A 22,347-nucleotide genomic window follows, 5' to 3' on the forward strand; every position below is an offset into this window, starting at 1 on the left:
CCTTAGGAAAATGCTAGAATGTGTTCTCTAAGCTATGCTTTGTTCTCCCTTCCTGGACTCCTGAGAGGGGAAAAGACTGATAAACAGCTGGTAGGTTTTCCCCACAGAGAAGACAGACTCAGAGTCACAGGAATGTGGTAGAATTAGAACCTTTGACGTCCATCCAGAGAGAAACTTTAGCAAAGAGGTGAGGAGATATAGGTTGGTGACACCTAAGAGCAGAGTGGGGAGGAGAGAAACACAAAGAAAACGGCGGCAGGTGAGACAACACCTTGGACCCGAATGAACCATTATGATGCACCAGTGTTAAGCGGGCTTCTTGGAATCCTAAGGTGACGTAAAGTGATGGAGGGTCGCTGGTCCTGAGGACTCGGCTGCACGCCATGGTCTCCAGAAACGCTTCCAAGGTCCAAGAGCGACTGAGCATGCAGAATGCAAACTGGGAAAAGTGAGGACCCCACCCCCACCCCCCTGCCATGGCCCTTTCATCAGAAAACTCTTACAGCCAGGGTAAAAAGCTATCAAAGTACATAAAATCCCATGTGTGCTTCTCTGTGATTTCTCTGTCAATGAAATCCATCCACAAAAGTCAAAGAATCCCACTAGTCCTACAGGGAAAACTAAGTTTCTGTCTCAGCAACTAACGGAAAATGAAAATAAGTTCCATTTAAGACACTGGCTTCTCAAACTCTTAATGCTATTTCACACTGACAAGTAAATCCTGTTGTAAATGTCTTGCCAAGCATTTTTTAAAAGACAAGCATGGAAAGCTTAAGGAGAGTTTAAAGGATAACAACAGGGATGCATGAAAGGTAAAAAAAAAGCTCTGCGAAGCAGTTCAGGGAACTAGGATCTTCTTACCTGGTTGTTTGCTTGGACCAGAGAAAAAGAGGCAGGATCTATCTTCAAGATTAAAAAATAAATAAAGAGAACCCATATTTATCAGGTAACAGTTTCTTATATTTTATATTTTCTAGAGAAATTTGACAAATCTTTCCTTTCTGCAGGAGAAACCTATACAGATCATTTGGCCAATTTTACAAATTTGCAGCAAGTGCACACTGGAATCCAGACTAGAATTCAGGTTTCCAGATTTTCCTCTCCTCACATGAGTCTTTTCTGACCCAGGAACAATAAAACCTTATGCCCAAGGCAGGCTATTCTGAGGGGAGGAGAGGACAGTGTCAAAAAAACAACAAAACCCAGCAGGGTCAAGTACTACACTGATGAAAATACATACCAGCCTCTGTGTCCAGGAAATCAGGAAGAGCAGAAAGGACTTTAAGTTCTTGTCCTAATTAAATTAAAGAGAGCATTCTCTATTTCACTTTGGCTGCCTTTATGGGAAATTTGAACAAACACTGGTTTGTACCTGGTGGATGTTTGAGATTTCTTAGCTTAGACGTTCAGAGATCAACGGTGGTGATGTGGACAGCTAGAAGCAAATGGGGACCGATTAATAAGGACAAGACTCACATAAAAAGTATGTGGTCCATGGATTATCTTCCCATTTGGTGATTTTTATAAAAGCATTTGCAAGGTTGAAGCAGTAGACGACTAATTTGTCACTACAAATAAATACTTCATAGCTGCCGGCATCTCACACTGTGACTAAATACTCTTCTCTTGCTTATGGCATCCCGACCAGAACCCACTGGCAGGGGAAGGCCCAGAAGCCTCCTTGTACTTAGGGGCCGCTGTGTGGTGGGGCCGCGTCCTAACCCCCCTGGAACAGTGGAGGATTGTCCGGGGTCCCGAGGTTTTGAGAATAGCGGGGGCTTTCTGACCTGTGACTGTGGACAGCACCAGCCCCAATCCTGCCCTGGCCGGTGCCGGGGCAGACTGGTACACAGGAGCCTCCCAATCACTGTCTGAATGCAGGAGGCAAGGCGGGGGGGGGAGGGAGGGAGGCAAGGCTCTGCCCCACATCAACCTTTAGCAAATACAAATCCTTTGTCTAAGTGACACAGAGTCTAGGACAGAAGTATCTTTTCTAAGAGAAGACTTAGAGGAAGCATTGTCAGTGCTAACATATGATACACTCACTGTTTTCAGTCAAGTGGCTTTTTACTTTACCTTTTGAGTAGTCTGCAACCCAAGTACTGGCCGGCGAGATGGAAAGGCTGTGAGACTGTTGATTAAGAGCCTGAGCTGGGCAGCCAGCAGCCTGGGTGTGAAACCTGATTCTGCCACTTGCCACCTGCATCATCTCAGGCAAACTATTTCATCTCCAGGTTTCAATTTCCTCGTCTATAAAACAGGGATTTTATTTTCCCTCCCACAAAAAGCTAGAGTGAGGAGTAAATGACTTAGTTTTTGAAAACTGCTTAGTCCTGACACATAGTCATACAGTACTGTTAAAGAATTTTTTGAAAACATTGGGAGTCTGCCATTCAGAATGCATCCTCAGAGAGGAAACTGCCTTCTAGGTGGCAGGTTAGGTTTTCAAGTTGCCCATAAGAGATGGTATGCCCCATATTGTAACTAAGACAATCTCAAACCTCACGCTGGCTCAGAGATCACTTCCTGGAAATCCCATGGCTCCTCCTCCCAGCTCAGTGCCAGGGACACATCTCCCCTGGAAGCGGACGTCGGGAAGTCTCATCCAGCTGTGGTGAGGACTCGGGGAAGAGGCATTTGGAAAGTTCCTGGGCATTTTCAGGAGCCTGAGGTCAGGAAGCACCCACATGTGGCAGAGAGTGCAGTGGCCAGGGAGGCACTCTTTCTCCTGAGAAAGCTCCAAGATCAGGCATCTCTACTCTGAAGGCTGCCTTGTGCAGGTGGACAGAAGATCCGTGGCCCAAGAGCAGAGACTGGGCAGCGAAAGTGGACAGAAAGAGTCCCCCACGGCAGTCTGGTAGGAGCGGGTATAGACAAGGAGGGGGCTGAGCCCGAGGACAGGACAGGGCTGGAGGCAGGCCAAGAGCTGTCAGTCGAGGGGTCAGGAGCTGCCTGTTCAGAAGCTGCTTCTTTCTCACGCATCTCATCCTCCGGGCCACAGTAAAAGTCTGTACCATGCTCGTCCCGGCTTAACCTCCATGTAGGATTTGGAGCAAAGAATACACCTGAACTTAGTGCTTTAATTTGACGCTGACTTTTGTGTTCTACTAAGCAAAAAATTAACCCCCCACCCCCACCCCATCATCTGTCTAAATAACAAACAGAAGAGATGAACCGATAAACTCTCATTTTAGGACACCCTGATCCCTGAGGTCTTTGAACACCCCAAGTACAGGCCATTATAGCTGGACCCACTTTCCTGCCTCAATTAGTCAACAGGGCATGTTCCCACTGTACCGTCGGCCTGGGGCTGCAGGCCCAAAGCCCAAATGTAAGGATGCTCACTGTGCTTCCTTACTGGGAAAAAGCCATCATCTTCTCTGTGAGATTTATAACCCCAACACCAATGTTACATAAAGGTTTTGCTTTTGTCTACATAAGCCCGGGGTGTGTGTGTCCCTCTTCGGCAGGCTCACTGGGGTCATAGCAGGGACCACACATCAGGCTCCTGCTTCAGGGGAACGGGCAGTGGAAGGACAGGACATCGGTGCTGGGTCTGGCTCGCTGCTGAACTTTTGAGTGGCCTGGAACTGTGCTGTTATACTGTAGCAACTAGTCACACGTGGCCAGAGGCTACTGTTCTGGACGTACGGACATAGAACGTTTCCACCACTACAGAAAGCCCCCTGGGCAGTGCTGATTGAATCTCCCTGAGACCTAACTGCTCCACTGGTCAAATAGGGGTAACAGCATTTTGTCTGAAGGCCTGGCTGGGTTCAGCCTGGATCCACCCTCACAGGGCTCTACCGAGAACGGCCATCCACGACGTTCTGAGCATCCGTCTAGAACGGATACTGTAACAGGAATTGCCTCACGCAATCCTCACAGTCACTAGAAGGAGTAACTGATATCATCCCCACTTTATAGAAGAAGAAATGGAGGCCTGGGGGAGCTAAACAGTTTGCTCAGCCACAGAGCTCACAAATGGTAGGGCAGGGTTTCAATCCAGGCGACGCAGACTCCGAAGTCTATGCTCTTACCCACATCCCCCTGCTTTTCCAACAAGATTCTGAAGGCCCCTCTGCTCGGGATGGAACATGGACAGACGGCCTGGGTTCAGCTCCTACGAGGATTTCTGGAGGCGTAAGAACTTTCACCTCTGCTGCTCTGAGTGACTACAGAGTGGGGTTATGAGGGCTGCTAATTCTTGTCTTTTACCCCAAACCGCATTTATTTGTTAATTGTGTTCAGGCAGTATTACAGAATGTATTTTTTTCAGGTTATATAATAATATTTATTTTGCATTTAAAAGACTATTTTGGGCTACTCAAATACAACAGGCTTCATATTAGAATTTTTGAAAGCTGTTGTTTTCCCTAAGCACTCACTCACTCTGATAATCAGTTGTGGATGATAAAAATTTACTAGGTTTGTCCTTTCTTTGTCCTTTCCTTGATACATGTATGGTAGTGAATCTGGTTTGTAAAGGATACAAGTAAGAATGACTATAAAGTGACAACTGTCACCTCATAACTGCCTCCTTTTTTTAAAAATTAATTAATTTTATTTTTGGCTGCGTTGGGTGTTCATTGCTGCGTGGGCTTTCTCTAGTTGCAGCGAGTGGGGGCTACTCTTCATTGCAGTGTGCGGGCTTCTCATTGCAGTGGCTTCTCTTTGTTGCAGAGCACAGGCTTTAGGCGTGCGGGCTTCAGTAGTTGTGGTGCGTGGGCTCAGTAGTCGTGGCTCACAGGCTCTAGAGCACAGGCTCAGTAGTTGTGGTGCACGGGCTTAGTTGCTCTGTGGTATGTGGAATCTTCCCGGACCAGGGCTCAAACCCGTGTGCCTTGCCCTGGCAGGTGGATTTTTAACCACTGTGCCACCAGGGAAGTCCCATAACTACCTCCTTTTAAGCTGACCTATTTTTATAGCCTATCACACAACTAATATACAGTAGCATACAAAGAGCTTTATAGAATATTTTTTTTTTAACAAAAAGACTAATAGGGTCTGTGTGAGTATGTGTGCATGTGTATATATATTTCTATGATAAAGTATATATAAAACCCTCCTATAAATGTATACATACTTACACCCCTATGAGTGTAAATTTTAAAAAGTATCATACACAATGTTAAAAGTAAAAGAACAAATTGGGGGAGGCAATATAATAAAAGCAAAAATAAACAAATGGGACCTAATCAAACTTACAAGCTTTTGCACAGCAAAGGAAACCATAAACAAGCTAAAAAGACGATCTACAGACTGGGAGAAAATATTTGCAAATGGTGTAACTGACAAGGGCTTAATTTCCAAAATATGGAAACAGCTCACACAACTCAACAACAACAGCAAAAAAAACAATTGAAAAAGGGGCAGAAGACCCAACTAGACATTTCTCCAAAGAAGACATACAGATGGTCAGTAGGCATATGAAAAGATGCTCAAAGCTACGAATAATTAGAGAAATGCAAATCAAAATTACAATGAGGTACCATCTCACACCAGTCAGAATGGCTATCATTAAAAAGTCTACAAATAACAAATGCTGAGAGGGTGTGGAGAAAAGGGAACCCTCCTACACTACTGGTGGGAATGTAAATTGATGTAGCCACTATGGAGAACAGTATGCAGGTCCCTTGAAAAACTAAAAATAGAGTTGCCATATGATCCAGCAATCCCACTCCTGGCCATATATCCAGACAAAACTGTAATTCTAAAAGATACATGCACCCCTATTTTTATAGCAGCACTATTCACAATAGCCAAGACATAGAAGCAACTTAAATGTGTGTGTGTGTGTGTGTGTGTGTGTGTGTGTGTGTGTGTGTAAATGGAATATTACTCAGCCATAAAAAAGAATGAAATAATGCCATTTGCAGCAACATGGATAGACCTAGAGATTGTCATACTAAGTAAAGTAAGTCAGAAAGAAAAAGACAAACACCACATGATATCACTTATATGTGGAATCTAAAATGTGACACAAATGAACCTATCTACGAAACAGAAACAAATTAACAAATTCACACACATAGAGAACACATCTGTGGTTGCCATGAGGGCGGGGAGGTGGGAAAGGGATGGACTGGGAGGTTGGGGTTAGCAGATGCAAACTATTCTATATAGAATGAGTAAACAACAAGGTCCTACTGTATAGCACAGGGAACTACATTTAATATCCCGTGATAAACCATAGTGGAAAATAATATAAAAAAGAATGTATATATTGGGTTGGCCAAAAACTTATGGAAAAACCTGAGTGAACTTTATGGCCAACCTAATATCTATGTATAACTGAATCACTTTGCCATACCACAAAAATTAACACAACATTGTAAATCAACTACCGTACAATAAAAAAATTATATAAAAATATTTTTTAAAAAAGAACAAACTGGGGGAAATGAATGTAACTGGCAGATAAAGGGCTTAATCCTAAATATATAAAAAGTATATAATATCAATAAGAACAATACTAAAACTAACAGAAAATTGAGCAATGCCCAGGAAGAGGGGCATTTCCCTGGAAGGAAATGTTCCATTTCTTGCTCAGGGTGGGAGCTGCACAGGTGTGTACATAGGTAAAAAGTCATTTAATTATATCCACGTTCAGTGCCCTTTATATGCAGGACATAATATCTCAATAAAATGCCAAAAAGCATATAAACTAAGGAGTTCTTCAGCAGCAGCTAAATATGTTCTCTTTGTCCATCATACAGTGAATGTAAGAGGACTGAAGTGAGTTAGAAACATAACAGTTATTTTGACAAATTCTGTGAAATTGCTCTGCCAAGGTGACCTACACTTCCTGTACCATGAACAATAATGAAATAATCAGGCAGCAGTACTATTTCTCAGACATCTCATTACATTGCTCTGCAGGCCATCCTTCCCCACCCTTTAGGGCAAGCACCAAACTCTTCCAGAAGCTTTAGCTATAAGAACAACCTCTTCAATCAAAATGTCCAATCCAATATATTAATCAAAGTCCCATTACAGTCCAAAATAAGCCATTCCCCTCCTGCCGCCTGCCTGGCTGGCCTCAAGCCTAGAAGCCCAAATGGGAGGCCCCTTTTTCTCTCTCTGCCACCTCCTCTCTGCCTTCTTGCTATCACTTCTGACCTTCCAGGGAAAGAAGGTAGTCTGACATGCTGCTGCAGGTAGAGCCTGGCCCTGGTTCCCTCTGATGTGGCAGATGGGACCGTGGCTAGCTCTTCCTTTCGTGGCACCTGGTAGGGTTTTTGGAGACCTCTCTGCTGGGGACTGAAGCCCTGCTACCCTGACTCAGGCAATGTCTGGGTTTTGCTCATGTTCACATCTACCCCAGTGGCTGGCATATCCCGGAGCTCAGGTCTTATTAGTAAATGAATGAGGGAGGTGAGAAAACTGAAAAGGGAGTAGCAATATTCCCTCCATAAACTTCTTTGGGAAGAAGATTTTTATGTATGCAGGTCATTTCCGTCTGATCTTACACTTTTAAAACATGTAGGCTAATTCCCTTTAGCCTACAATTAAGAAAACGAATGACTGTCTCATTCTCAGCCCCCTTGTCATTCAGAAGGTACCCTGAGTCTGATGAAGGGAATCGTAACCTGTGGACACAGCTGCAGGCTCCTTTATCAGTGCCACTCCATGGTCTGTAAGATCCCACAAACAAGTGGACAGAGTATTTTTTCAGAATTAGTTGATCAATAAGACAACTCAGGAAAATCAAAATTGCTATAGGTTATACATACAAGACCTTCCACAGAGACTCAAGTATAGATCTGAGTTATTTACAGCCAGCCTTGAAGTCCCTCCCTTGCCTGCCTGTGCAAGAGGACACAAGCAGAAACACTAATTCGAAAAGATATATGCACCCCAATGTTCATAGCAGCATTATTTACAATTGCCAAGATATGGAAGCAACCTAAATGTCCATCAATAGATCAGTGGATAAAGAAGATGTGATACACACACATATATACAATGGAATATTAGCCATAAAAAAGAATGAAATTTTGCCATTTGCAGCAACATGGATGGACTTGGAGAGTATTAGACTAAGTGAAATAAGTCAGACAGAGAAAGACAAATACTGTATGATATCACTTATATGTGGAAACTAAAAAATGTAACAAACTAGTGAATATAACACAAAAGAAGCAGACTCACAGATATAGAGAACACCCCAGTAGTTACCGGGGGGAGAGGGAAGGAGGGAGGGGCAGTATAGGGGTGAAAGGTTAAGAGGTACAAACATGTATAAAATACACTGTAAGGATCTATTGTACAACATGCGGACTACAGCCAATATTTTATAGTGACTATAGAGTATAAACTTTAAAAATTGTGAATCACTATATTGTACACCTGTAACATAAAATACTACACATCAACTATACTTCAATTAAAAATTTTTTTTTTAAAAAGGCTCTGCAGTCCTGAAATCCGCAGACACCTTGGAATTGTGTGAATGACACGAAGGCTGCCCAGCAGGACACCCTTGTGAAGGTGTGGACACCTGGTGAAAACTCTTTATTCAGATTCTCTACACAGCCCTGATTTCTGGTTCATTAGTGGCTGTAGTCTCTGTCTTGGCTGACTTTGGAAACTTTAAAGGCTAGAAAGTGACTTCCTGGAGAGAATGAATGACAGCAACATTAAAATATAAATTCAACAACTATGACTGGGAATCTACCATATACTCAGCATTGCAGAGCCAGTGAAAGGAGATACAAAGATGAATGAGACAGGCCCTGTCTGGATGGAGCTTCCAGGCTGATTGGAGGGAAAGCAAATGTGCATTTCTCCTGTCCTTAGCTGGAAGGGATATAGTCACATGCACCTATATTATACATTTTGTCCTTCATGCTTTTTAATCCAACATCACCTTTAATTCTCACCACATCCTTAGATGATGTAAAACAGGGATGGTTGTTGGGTAAGCTGGGACGAAGTGAGAGTAGCATTGACATATATACACCACCAAATGTAAAACAGATAGCTAGTGGGAAGCTGCTGCATAACACAGGGAGATCAACTCCATGATGGGTGATGACTTAGAGGGGTAGGACAGGGAGGGCGGGAAGAAGGCGCGGGAGGGAGGGGACATGGGGATACATGTATAAATACAGCTGATTCACTTTGTTGTACAGCAGAAACTGGCACAACAGTGTAAAGCAATTATACTCCAATAAAAAGCTTAAAAAAAAAAAAAGAGGAAATTAGCACCCAGAGAGACTGAGTGACCAGCTCAGGGCCCCAGAGAAGACATAATGGCAGAGCTGGAAGACGAACACAGGTCCCCCCTGACTCCGGGCTGCGGCCCCTCCTGCTGACCAGGCATGGGAGAAGCTCAGCTCGGCCTCGTGGCTTCACTAGCAACATGAAAGGAAACAAATGAGTGAGAAAGCATAACAAAATGAGGAGCAATTAGGGTAGAGTATATGCACAGATGAAAATTTTTAGAATCAGGGGGAAAAAATGAAACATTTTAGCCTTACCAAATACTAAAGAAAAGGCTAGAAGGTTCCAGGAGGAAAAATGGCATCCTAGCACTACCTCTGCAGGGAAGGGGAGAGTTGAAGGTGACATCCTAGGGAAATTTTATTTCTCTGCAGAACCAACACCCAGACTTCTGCAACTCTTTATTTCTCCTGAAATAAGTTCAGGGTAGTATCTGCTAATATTAGTTACCTTTGATGAGAAATGAGAAATAAATGCACGATATCTTTGTAGGAGACTCGATTTTCTAGATTATTTGGAGACAAATTTACATGCTGTTTCACTGCGGCGTCTCTGTTTTCTACAAATTGCAATGGTGTCCCTAGTAGTCTACCATGTGAGGAAAAATGCAATTGTTAGCATGCTGCACTGCTTTTTAAACAACTCCCTACTCTTTGTTTAAAAGCTACTACTTCAGTACAGTCAGGTTGCCACAACAATGCTACATTCTTCCTTAAATGGACTCCACTGGTACTGAATGAAATCAGATGACCAAACCCCTTTTGGCCCAGCCTTTCATTTGTGATGTGAAAACCAAAGACAACAAAGATGAGGGTTTAATTGGCAGTTTTGGTGGTCACCTTGTTTAGGGTCCATCAAGTCAGGGGCCGTGCTCACACCTCCTCTAACTCAACTGACTCAGGCTGTGCCACCGTGGTGAGCGGAGGTGGTGGGCACACAATGTGGCCTCTAGGACCGTGAGCTGAAACCAGCTGTGTCTACTGGAACTGTTTACTAATCCATTACCAAGAGCCTGCCTTGACCTGCTCTTGGTAACAGCCCACAAAATTGATCCCACTCTCCATTAAGAGATTATGACTGGAAGTTTTAAAAGCTCTGGTTTATATAATGGTCACATAGGAAATGTAATGAATTTGGAGAAAGAGTACATTTTAATTTTAATTACATTTAAATTAAATTATAATTCAAATTGAATTTAATTACATTTTAATTGTAATTCCAGTTGGATAAATAAAGGTTTTTGTTTAAAATCCATTACCACATGAAACTCTACAATGGTGCTATGCTCTTATTCCTCTTGGAAATTTAGGAGAGAATTAAAAGGAAAGCACTTACTTTCCCTTCTCTTGTAGCTTTAATAGCAACTTCTCTTGTAGCTTTACGTGTTGTTTACCAACTTGCAAGTAAAACTTAAAGTCTAAACTTTGGATCCAGGCCATGAGGTGTAATTAAAAGCACTCTGGCTTTGGAAATGGACAGACTTGGGCTCAAGTCAAGACTAAAGCAAGTCAGTAAAGGGAGGAAAGGAGACCTTGACACTGAAGCCAGCAAAAAAAGTCCTAAAGCACTTGCCAATAAGCAGAAATGTTACGGAAACACCCTGTACCTCACGTGCTTACACAGAGGGTGATGGAGAACTCGGTTAATGAGGAAGGTGACAGGCTGTGCACAGGAGGAAGTTACACCAGGACAGTCGAACACCAACCACAGATCCCTCCAATCCACTCACACGTGCAGGGAAGGTAAGAAAAGACAAATGAGTGAGTGGTAAGAACTGACTTTGGCACATAGCGTTCGAAATTATATACAGTAATCCTGACAGGAGAAAAGACTGGCTATCTGAGCCATTTGTACCATCCACACATGTAGAGATGTACCACCCTGATGTAGGGAGGGTCCGGGAAGCTGGACTTGCGGGTGTAGCCCCCTCACTGGAATTGTTTACAAAGTGCTTTCCCATGCGTGAGCACACCTGAAGTAACAGGCTGCAAATATTATACCTGAACTGTCTAAACAAAAGATAACACCTAGGGGCTTTTTGGATTAGAACTAAAGGCCACCAGGACAATCTGAATAAAGAGAATCTTACTTTCACATCAATCTATTTTCTATTCCAATAGCTTGGTGCTATCAACTTGATATTGCCTGTATGCACACATGTATACATGCATGTACAACGCAGCTATCAAATCAGATGATAACACTCTGCTATAAATCTCTTAATTATAAGTGACGGATTCAGTACACCGAACTCTTCCCATCTATGAATTCTCTTTACCAAAAGTAAAATAACCCCAGCCTATTGTAATTTGATGTGCAGTACTTTTCCAGCTACTATAAGAGTTATATGTGAATTGTGAGGGATCCCTGTTTGAGATCATTAGAAAAAGAGCTCACTGGGGATTGATAAAAGGAAAGGGAGGCTGATGGGGTAGCAGAGTTAGCGTTTTCTGAGGGAAGATGTGGAGGAGAGGAGGGAGCTGGGGCCAGGGAGACCTGGGCTGTGACTGGTACTGTGACTGTGAGTCTTGGCATGAACTCGCAGGGGCCAAGCTGTGACCGGGGAAGAGAACCAAGTAGAATCTGCTCAACTTTGTCTAGCGAAGCTACTCTGTATTTCCAAGCCACTGTTGGATCCAGGAATCAGAAGCCAAGACTCTAAGTCAAAAAACCAGAGATGATGGAATGGACGGTCAGGTGCAGGAGAAGCATCACTATCATGTTTTACCTGTGATGAAGCAGAAGGGATTCAAAGCAGCTCACTGAGACTGCAGAAGAGAGAGATGAGATATTTCCAATGAGCTAAGGATGGGTCTCAGAATTTGGGTCACACAGAATCCATTCTCATTTATTTAAGATGTGCAAGATAAATATATGCAGTCTATTGTATGTCAATTATATCTCAATAAAAGTTCTAAAGAAAAAGATGTGCAAGATGAAATGTTTACATTATTTAATGTGCTGTCTTTGTTTTCATTTTAATTAATATTTAAGAGTTGTCATGGGCTAACTGGTGGTGAGGTCCAAATCCCACTTGTTCCAATTAGTGAACTGTCCTGCCACGAGGGTTTCAGAAGCCTGGCCTTTTTGTGACTCTCTCTGATAAACGGTCATTACCAAGGGCCAGGCAGTAGACTTGTGACGGCCTCTGAGAATACAATGAAGTGAGATATGGGAATTCTGGCATTTTTTCCGTTTCTCTACTCATTAGCTAACTCACATTTTATATGTTTCCCGTGTTTGGATCTGCACCATGAAGGGCCCCCTTCTCGCTCTCTAAAACCCTCCTTGCAGGGTGCCAGCCAGCCAGTGTCCAGGAGGCCTGCCCTTTATTTGGCGGTGCGGGCACCGTTCGGCACTATTCAAGCCTTGAATCAATGAGGCAAAGGGAGCCCTTGCTTTATTCCGTGAAATGGTGACATGGATATAAATTCTATAAACGTACACTGAAAACACACACACAGATAACACGCAGGTGTCCTGTCAGCAGGACACCATTTAAAAACAGATACACTCGACTCTTGAACAACACAGATTTGAACTGCGTGGGTCCCCGTGTATGTGGATTTTTTTCCCATCGTAAGTACTCCAGTGCTACACAATCTGCAGCTGGTTGAATTCCGGGATGTGGAGGACCCACACATATCACAGGACCCCAGGTACGGAGGACCAACGATAAGTTATACGCAAATTCTCCACTGTGCAGAGGGCTGTGCTCCTAAGCATCCCATGGATCGAGAGTCAACTGTCCTAGAAACCCAAGTATCAAAAGGCCTGAGGCAACGTATCTCCTGAATCGGGCCGAGAAAACGCTCCCTGACTAGACACGGGAGTGTCTGGTACCAGCGTGCTGCTTGCTTCCAGGAGACACCAGCTGTTTCCCTCCAGGAGGTGCCACCCCAGAGCCAACGACACGTACAGAGAGGGCCCTGTGAACAGTGCCCCTGGGTGGCAGGGCACAGTGGCTCTGCATGGCTCTAGTGCCCACAGTGGGTGCTGCTGCCTGAGAGGTGAGGAAAGAGGGGAGTCCTGCTCCACCTCCTGCGTCGCGCCCTGTGTAGACCGGAAACAGCGGATGGTGGCGGTACACGTTTGTTTGCTTTGATCGGTATGCCCACCCTCCGGTGTCTTCCCTTCCTAATTTCCAGGTTTCAGACTCTAACTCCAAAGAATTAGGAGGCGTTGTAATGATTTAAAAACTTGGTCTTAAAAAAATCCTTGAAAGTAATTACCGAGGCCACTGAATTACCTGTGCGTGCTTTGAGACCCAGTGACGGAGGACGTTCAGTACACGATTGGTGGCTGTTCTACGTATAATAAACTCTTTGTCACATGTTCTCTCGGTGTTGTTAAATCCTTAGGAGGAAAAGAAACACACACATATTGTCGTTAAAGCCAATCCCCAGGGACCTGGAAAAGGTCACTTATTTTGGGACATTGGTTAATGACACTCACAAATGACACATCTTGGCAGAGGAGCAAGTGGCTTCAGGCTGCTGTGGATTCTGCTTACTTACCTATTATACCCTCAGCAGCAAGGCCACCACATAGTTACAGGTGCAATTAAATGAATAATGTGCACATACTTATTAAAGGCCACTGATTAAAGCTAAAGCTGGTCTAGTGACACTTCCATTTGTGCATGTCTTGTTATATAATATAAAGTTAAGGAGTTTTAACAAAGTAATTGAATCAACGTCAGTTTACACTTTTGCTCCAAAGTCATTATATAACGATGAACATTTTCAATATTTGTAGATGGATGAGCCCGTACCTTGGCTCACAGATGATACAAACACTTGCTTGTGCACCCATGTATTGAGAAGCAGTATAGCACAGTGGTTAAGAACATGAACTCCACAGCCAGACTGTCTGGGTTCAAATCCCTGTTCTCCTACTATGTAAGTTACAGCTCCTCTCTGGTGATCAGTTTCCTCACCTCCTGCGTGGGAGGAATGTACCAACCTCAGAGACTTGTTTGGAGACTGTCAGTACATGTTAAGCATTTGGAACAGCACTGGAGCAAACAGTGAGTGCGCAATAAATGTTAGCTATTGTTACAACTCAGTATTGGGTCCGTGTCTCTGAGCCCTCTCTGTACCAGCCTATGTCTCTGTCTTGGCCACCTTTTCACTATCAATAAACCAGTTTAATATTTTTCTACTGGTTCTTTGTTTTAAAAGATTTTGCCTTCCAATCATAATTAAGTGACATTTCCTTTAAAAGTGAACTAAAAATAAATAAATAAATAAATAAGAATTCAAGCCTCACATAACTTCACTGGCAAACTTCTCAAAAGTTGTCTACACTCACTGATTTCCTTTCATCTCCTACTCACTCTACATCCTATTCCTAGCTTCTCACCCCACCTCACTACCAAAACAGCTCCCACTAAAGTCACCAATAACCTCCATGTCTCTATATCCAAGGGATATCTATTATCTCCCCATAGGAAATTTCATCTAATGATCACCTATAAAAATTATTCACATATTATATCCTAAGATTTCTTCTCTGAACTCTGCACCCATATATCCAATTGCCTCTTGATATTTTCCTCTTAGATGTTTCAAAAACCTCAAACTCAATATGTGCAAAAGAAAAACCCATGGCCTTTCCACAAAACCTTGTCCTTTTCCAGTGTTCCCCATCTCAGTAAAGGACCACCACCAGCCATCTAGTTACATAAGCCTGAAACTTTGGAATTGTTCTTAGGCCATCTCTCTGCTTCTCCCCGATAATTTCACCTGCAAAATAAATCTCAAATCTGTCCCTGTCACTGTATCCACAAAGCCAAACCTGGCATCGAGCTCCAGCAATTCTCATCTAGTCCACTGACAATAGCCTCCTAACTAGTTTCATTGTCACTTCTGCCTCCTCAAATCTGTTCTCTTTTCTAAAGTCAGAAAGCTCTTCCAAAGGAAAAATTAGCTGTGTCATTCCCCTGTTTAAAGCCCTTCAATGACTCTTATGATAAATACAAAACTCTTTAACGCAGCCTACAACACCTTTTATAGCTTGGCTCTTAGCTTCTCTCAGACTTTCGTGAGATCATATTCTTCTATTTCCTCTCCAATTTAGCCAACCTTCTTTCAGTCCCTTATCCTCACCCCAGCGCCTCTGCACATACCCCCGTCTTTCACTCAGTGAAAGCCACTCATTTCACTTCCCCAAATGAGCATTTCCGGGCCTGAGCTGGATAAATCCCCCATTGCACATCTCACAACAACATGCACATTTACTTTCGGACACTTGCCACATTTGCAATTTTTATTTATGTGATTATCTGATCAATATTTGTGTCCTCCATGAAGACAAGTATCGGGTAAGCCTTTGCTGGGCATGAGCACATACACAGCATGTAGCAGACGCTGGGCACAATATATATTTGCTGAATAAATGAACAAAAGTTTGGATAGTAGGAACTATTATTGAATATGCTATAAATGTAAGGATGATTGAGTGAAAGACTGAACGACCAGTCCTCAGAGCCTATGAATGAGTTAGACCAAAAAAGTCCATGAGCTTCTAAAGGGCAGAGGCCCTTCTCCATACTCCTGCTTGACTGTAGACAGGCATCTTCCACCCACTAGCAGACATTGTCAGAGGATGATGATGTGCTCTTGCAGACTAGATATCTCTAAAAAACTTTGCTATTAGAAGCTTAGAAATTCTGGGTAAAATATAGTAAGTATCTTTTTAAATGCATAGCTGAGTTCTCAAGAAAATATGGAATTTTCCAGGGTCAAACACACAGAGATATCTGAAAACCAGAACTAAGACTCTCAACTATTGCTGGCTGCCTTTTTTTTTTTTTTTTAATCTTTATTGGAGTATAATAGCTTTACACTGTTGTGCCAGTTTCCTCTGTACAACTGAGCAAATCAGCTGTATTTATACACGTATCCCCACATCCCCTCCCTCTTGAGCCTCCCTCCCATCCTCCCTATCCCACCCCTCTAGCTCACTAGCAGTCATTGAGTTGATCTTCCTGGGTTAGGTAGTTGCTTCCCACTAGCCATCTATTTAACATTTGGTAGCGTATAAATGTCAATACTACTCTTTCGCTTTGTCCCACTTCTCCTTTCCCCCTTCCTCGTGTTCTCATGTCTGTTCTCCACATCTGCATCTTTATTCTTCCTCTGCCACTGAGTTCATCAGTACCATTTTTTTAGATTCCATATATATGTTTTAGCATGTGGTATTTGTTTTCCTCTTTCTGGCTTATTTCACTCTGTATAACAGACTCTAGGTCCATCCACCTCACTGCAAATAACTCAATTTCATTCCTTTTTATTGCTGAGTAATATTCCATTGTACATATGTGCCACATCTTCTTTATCCATTCATCTGTCGATGGGCATTTAGGTTGCTTCCATGTCCTGGCTACTGTAAATAATGCTGCAATGAACATTGCGGTACATGTATCTTTTTGAATTATGGTTTTCTCCAGGTATATGCCCAGTAGTGTGATTGTTAGGTCGTATGGTAGTTCTATTTTTAGTTTTTTAAGGAATCTCCAAACTGTTTTCCATAGTGGCTGTATCACTTTACAGTCCCACCAGCAGTGCAGAAGGGTTCCCTTTTCTCCACAGCCTCTCCAGCATTTATTGTTCCTAGATTTTTGATGATGGCCAATCTGACTAGTGTGAGGTGATAGCTCACTGTGGTTTTTTTTTAAATAAATTTATTTAGTTAGTTATTTTATTTATTGGCTGCATTGGGTCTTTGTTGCTGCACATGGGCTTTCTCTATTTGCTGCAAGCGGGTGCTACTCTTCACTGTGGTGCGAGGGCTAATTGTAGTGGCTTCTCTTGTTGTGGAGCATGGGCTTTAGGTGTGTGGGCTTCAATAGCTGCAGCACATGGGCTCAATAGTTGTGGTTCACGGGCTCTAGGGCACAGGCTCAATAGTTGTGGTGCACGGGCTTAGTTGCTCCATGGCATGTGGAATCTTCCCAGAGCAGGGCTCCAACCCACGTTCCCTGCATTGGCAGGCGGATTCTTAACCACTGTGCCACTTAGGAAGTCCTCATTGTGGTTTTGATTTGCATTCCTCTAATGATTAGTGATGCTGAGCATCTTTTCATGTGTTTGTTGGCCATCTGTATGTCTTCTTTGGAGAAGTGTCTGTTTCAGTCTTCTACCCATTTTTGGATGGTGGTGGTTTTTTTTTTTTTGATATTGAGCTGCATGAGCTGCTTGTGTATTTTGGAGATTAATCCTTTGTCAGTTGCTTCATTGGCAAATATTTTCTCCTACTTTGAGGGTTGCCTTTTTGTCATATTTATGGTTTCCTTTGCTGTGCAAAAACTTTTAAGTTTCATTAGGTCACATTTGTTTATTTTTGTTTTTATTTCCTTTGCTCTCGGAGGTGGGTCAAGAAAGATCTTGCTATCACTTATGTCACAGAGTGTTCTGCCTATGTTTTCTTCTAAGAGTTTTATAGTGTCAGGCCTTACATTTAGGTCTTTGATCCATTTTGAGTTTATTTTTTGTGTAAGGTGTTAGGGAATGTTCTAAGTTCATTCTTTTACAAGTAGTTGTCCAGTTTTCCCAGCACCACTTATAGAAGAGGCTGTCTTTTCTGCATTGTATATTCCTGCCTCTTTTGTTGAAGATAAGGTGACCATATGTTTGTGGGTCTATCTCTGGGCTTTCTATCCGGTTCCGTTGATCTATATTTATGTTTTCGTGCCAGTACCATACTGTCTGGATTACTGTAGCTTTGTAGTATAGTCTGAACTCAGGGAGCTTGATTCCTCCAGCTCCATTTTTTCTTCTCAAGATTGCTTTGGCTATTCGTGGAGAGCAGGTTACCAGTCTTGGTAAAGGAGATGTGGATTGTAAATCCACATGATTCAGGAGACAAAGCCCCAGGGCCTTCAGGAAGTGTGAGTGACAGAATTAGAACTGAGACTCCCACACAAAGTTGGAACTCTCAAAAGGCCATCCCCTCTGCCCAAGAGAGGATCAGGAAAAGAAATTCTCCAACCTGTATAAGGAGATAGTTAAGAAACTTGACTATCTTAGCCTGGATCTCAGTGAGGGTAAAACAAAGTCTCCCTGAGGGTTGATAACCACAGGACCACCTCACGTAGGTCTGAAGCCCAGACTGAACCACTACTGGCTGGCCCCAGCCAGTGATAACTCTGGAGCCCCTGACAAAAGCACACATGAAACCTCTCTGGCGGGACAAAGGCTCACCCTCAAGCCTGTACTGGATGACCAACAAGAAAGCCCCTGAAGAAAAACTCACAATCCCAAAGTACAAAACACACAAGCCATCTACCACGAATAAGGGTCCGTAGACATAGGGATCAGGAACTCCCCACTACACCCCACCCCTCCACCACCACCAAGAATTTCAGAACTATTGCATAGTTCTAGTTTAAATATCCTAAAATTAGGATGTTTATAAAGACTAAAGATATAAAAGTGCAAACTGAAAACATGTGAAAAGAATTTAAAATATTTCAAGTCAAATTTTATAAGAAACACACAAAATGTCTTCAAATTAATAGAATTAGTCTTTCAATTATTACTGAAAAAATGGACAAGTTGAAATTTAAAGCACGGATAGATATTATAAATAAATACAGGTTAGACCCAGTTGAATAAAGAAAGAGTAAACTGTAAAGAGATCTGAAAAATAGATCTGAGAAAATTACCCAAATGCAGTGCAAAGAGCTAAAGAAGTAGAAAACAGAAAAGAGGGGAACCAGGCTGTGTGATCAGGAGCATGGACCCACGTGCCATATTACAGCAAGACCACATGTATCAGCTTAGCACATGAGAGCCCAACTAAGGCAATTTCAGTTAATGCGTGAGCAGCAGCTCCAATAATAAAACCTGATCTATCAGGGTTTACTACAGGTATGCCTCTCAGACAGTTTATGTACCTGGTTTAGGGAATTTCTAAATTGGTGGTTTAAATAGAATTGACAGAGTATTTCTAAGATCAAAGACCTCCATCTGTTCATCAAACAGTGAAAGAGATTCCCATTTTTCACAGACATTAAAGCTCTGTGATCAGAGTAACAATTTTCTGCAACTCATCAGATTTCCTCCTATTGCAAGTCACCATCGAAACTGGGGACTGCTTGGGCAATATTTATTTCTGAATTTAAACATGAACCACATAGCGAATTGGTGGCAATATCCATCCATGTAGAAGGCATACTGCCCTGAAATCTTCAATCCAGCCCCAAGGAATTCTTATGCCTTTTCTGGAAGAGCAAATCTCTAAGGAGCTTTAAACATCTTTCACTTGTCAAGTGTAACAGCACAACCAAACTCTACAGATACCAGGAGAGTTTATTTTACTGACATCAAATATCTGGAATACCGTCACCCTGCGATTCCTGTATTTCCAATTTATGTATGTCTTTTTTCAGTTGTAGGCATTGGTCGAATGAGCTAATTTGGGCAACAAAAGCTATTTGGGAAAGTGATAAGAACCAAATCATCACATGTGTGCATTTAAGAATGAGATTCAACTTTATGGTCCTTCCCCCAGACACCCTGTGGGTCATTCTCTCCCTTATAGAAATTGGTAGATGTGACAACTCTCTCATTAATCTATACACTCCCTGGTGAAGGGATTTTATTTCAGGCATCTTTGTAGGCCCTTCAGCTTTGCACACAGGCACTCAGCAGTTATTTTTCTTACCAAAAATTGCATCACTCCCAATGAAAACTATTTGAAAGTGTCTGCAGATGCTATGTATCTGAATTAAGGGCATTTTCCCACCATACTGCCATGATGTATCATATGTATATATCTATCACAAGCAGGGCATACAAAAAAGTAGTGGGGAGGGAGGCAAGGAAATTTTAAAATAGAGAAAAGGAGGAAATTTTTCACTTTATTCTTCACATGATGAGAAACTCAGCTAACTTCACTGCCTACTTCGTAAGAGGCAAGTAAAATAATGGTGAGATGGAAATAAGATTACACGTAGGTGGATTATGGGCTTGTTCAGATAGAGCTGAGGACAAACTGTCAAAGACAAGGAATTCTTGAACATGGTGAGGTATGTTAACATCTAAAGCATATCGCCAAGAAATGGACCATGGAGTTGTTGTTAATGCCAACAAAGCATCTTTAGGCATCCTCTGACTTGGTGAGGAAAGTTAGAAAGAGCCAAAAAAGCACAGAGAGGACACTGATGTCAGTGGTCCATGGTGATGGGCTGCCTGGAAGGAAAAGTAAATGCTTACTTTAACCACGCTTCTAGAAACTGTTTCTTATTGTGAATAATTTTATCCCTGGTACCTGGCATTGTAGGTCTTAATAAAGTTAGGCTTATTGAATGAATGCATTTTAATGAGATTACTTTAATGATTATATCAGTGAGGGAATTAAGAAAAATGCCACAATGGTGATGAATAATTTTTCACTTTATACAAATGGGAACCAATCTCTCAATAAGATCAATGTTATCCACGTTGTCCAGTAGATATATTTCTTTAAAAATCATGTGCAATACAAAATCATATAATTGGTTTGTATATTTCTGTGCACTTGGATTACAACTATATTTCTACTCTGTTTGTTGGCATGGAAAGATCACTCACATTTATTGTTGCCTTGTGCCGGGCATTGTGCTTGGAGCTTTACAAGTGGTCTATATTTTAACCTTTGCAATAACAACAATTGTCATTTACTGCATGCCCACCAAGTACCAAATTTATAGGACCATGAGTAATGGGGCTTCTTCAACAACAACAGCAATGAAGTAGGGTAAATTTTGTTTTCCCCATTGATAGACAAGTAAACAGGAAATCAGAGAGGTTAAGTAACTTGACAAAGGTCACAGAGTTAAGAAGTGGCAGAACCAGGACTTGAGCCCAGGTCTGTCTATTTCTAAAGCCAGAGTGCTTTTCATTACACCTCATGGCCTGGATACAAAGTTTAGACTTTAAGTTTTACTTGCAAGTTGGTAAATATTATTAAAGCTACAAGAGAAGACGCTATTTGACATTTGGGGAAAGTAGTGCTGTCCTTTTAATTCTCTTTTCTAAATTTTGAAGAGCTATAAGAAAATAGCACCATTATAAAGTTTTATATGGTAATGGATTTTAAATGAAAACTTTATCTAACTGGAATTTAAACTTTCTCAAAATGTACTATTTCCCCAAATTCATTGTATTTCCTATGTGACCATTATATCGACCAGGGCTTTTAAAACTTCCAGTCATGATCTATTAATGGGGAGTGAGATCAGTTTAGTGGGTTGTTATCAGCATTTAAACAACGAAATAGATGAAAACTGAGTAGACTGTACATAGTGAGAGTGAATACTCTGTAGAGAAAATTTTGTACCAATTGTTTGTGTGTCTGTCTGTGTGTGTCTCTGTGTGTATGCATTCTGGGTCAAAATGTAAAATGTATTTCTGAGAGTGGGTTGCAATAAAACAGTTTGAAAGTGACTAATACAGACTATCTGATTATTAGCACTATGTTTAAACCACCTGCGTTCATTTCCCAGAAATTCTGGATAAGTCCGTTCTTTACTCTGAAACATGTCTGAAGGAACAAGCAGAGGATGCTCATCCTCTTACGGTCCCCACTTTGTTTCTGTCACTGAACACTCTCCATTCCCCACCCAATCCTCCAGGCTGCCCACCTCTGCCTCATTTCTTGGTTTCTGGTCTGCTCTCCAGCTGACTCCATCTAATTCTCACTCCCTTGGGGACATAATTCCCTTCCATGGGTTTTCTATGTATTCCAACCTGACACCTCCAGTTTCCACCTCATCCCTTGTAAGAAATGCTTCTTACAGGACATTTCCATATTAATGACACAAAAATCAAATTTATGTTTTTTGCTCTCAAGCTCCTCCCCATCCTAACTTTCCTGTTGAGTTAATGGAACAACCATAGTTTCTGCTTCTCAGATGGGAAACTTCACTCCTCTCTGTCTCTCCTTGCTTTTTCCCATTAGGTCAACAAATACTGTTAACTTTTTGGTAGCATCTGTCAGACTGATCCCTTCTTCTCTAGCCTCCTGCTATAACCCTAAGGGTAGGCGCCTCACCCATGGGTGGTAGCTTTTGTCTCCTAGATGTTCCTCATTTCCCCATTCTCTCTGTCCTTCTATTCTTCCTCATCCATA

At 42.1% G+C, this 22,347-nt stretch overlaps 1 protein-coding gene across 5 annotated transcripts in view; it reads right to left on the bottom strand.

Annotated features, from left to right (window-relative positions):
* Window positions 1-22,347, bottom strand: part of RASGRF2 (Ras protein specific guanine nucleotide releasing factor 2) — a 233,544-nt gene that overhangs the window by 35,366 nt on the left and 175,831 nt on the right. For all 5 annotated transcript variants that reach the window (XM_057740270.1, XM_057740256.1, XM_057740266.1 and 2 more), the window contains one exon: window positions 13,478-13,584. In XM_057740270.1, the coding sequence (XP_057596253.1) occupies window positions 13,478-13,584 (107 nt within the window). The remainder of the gene's footprint in view (window positions 1-13,477; window positions 13,585-22,347) is intronic.

Source organism: Hippopotamus amphibius, chromosome 1, assembly GCF_030028045.1.
Source record: "Hippopotamus amphibius kiboko isolate mHipAmp2 chromosome 1, mHipAmp2.hap2, whole genome shotgun sequence".
In the NCBI taxonomy this organism is placed as follows: domain Eukaryota; kingdom Metazoa; phylum Chordata; class Mammalia; order Artiodactyla; family Hippopotamidae; genus Hippopotamus; species Hippopotamus amphibius.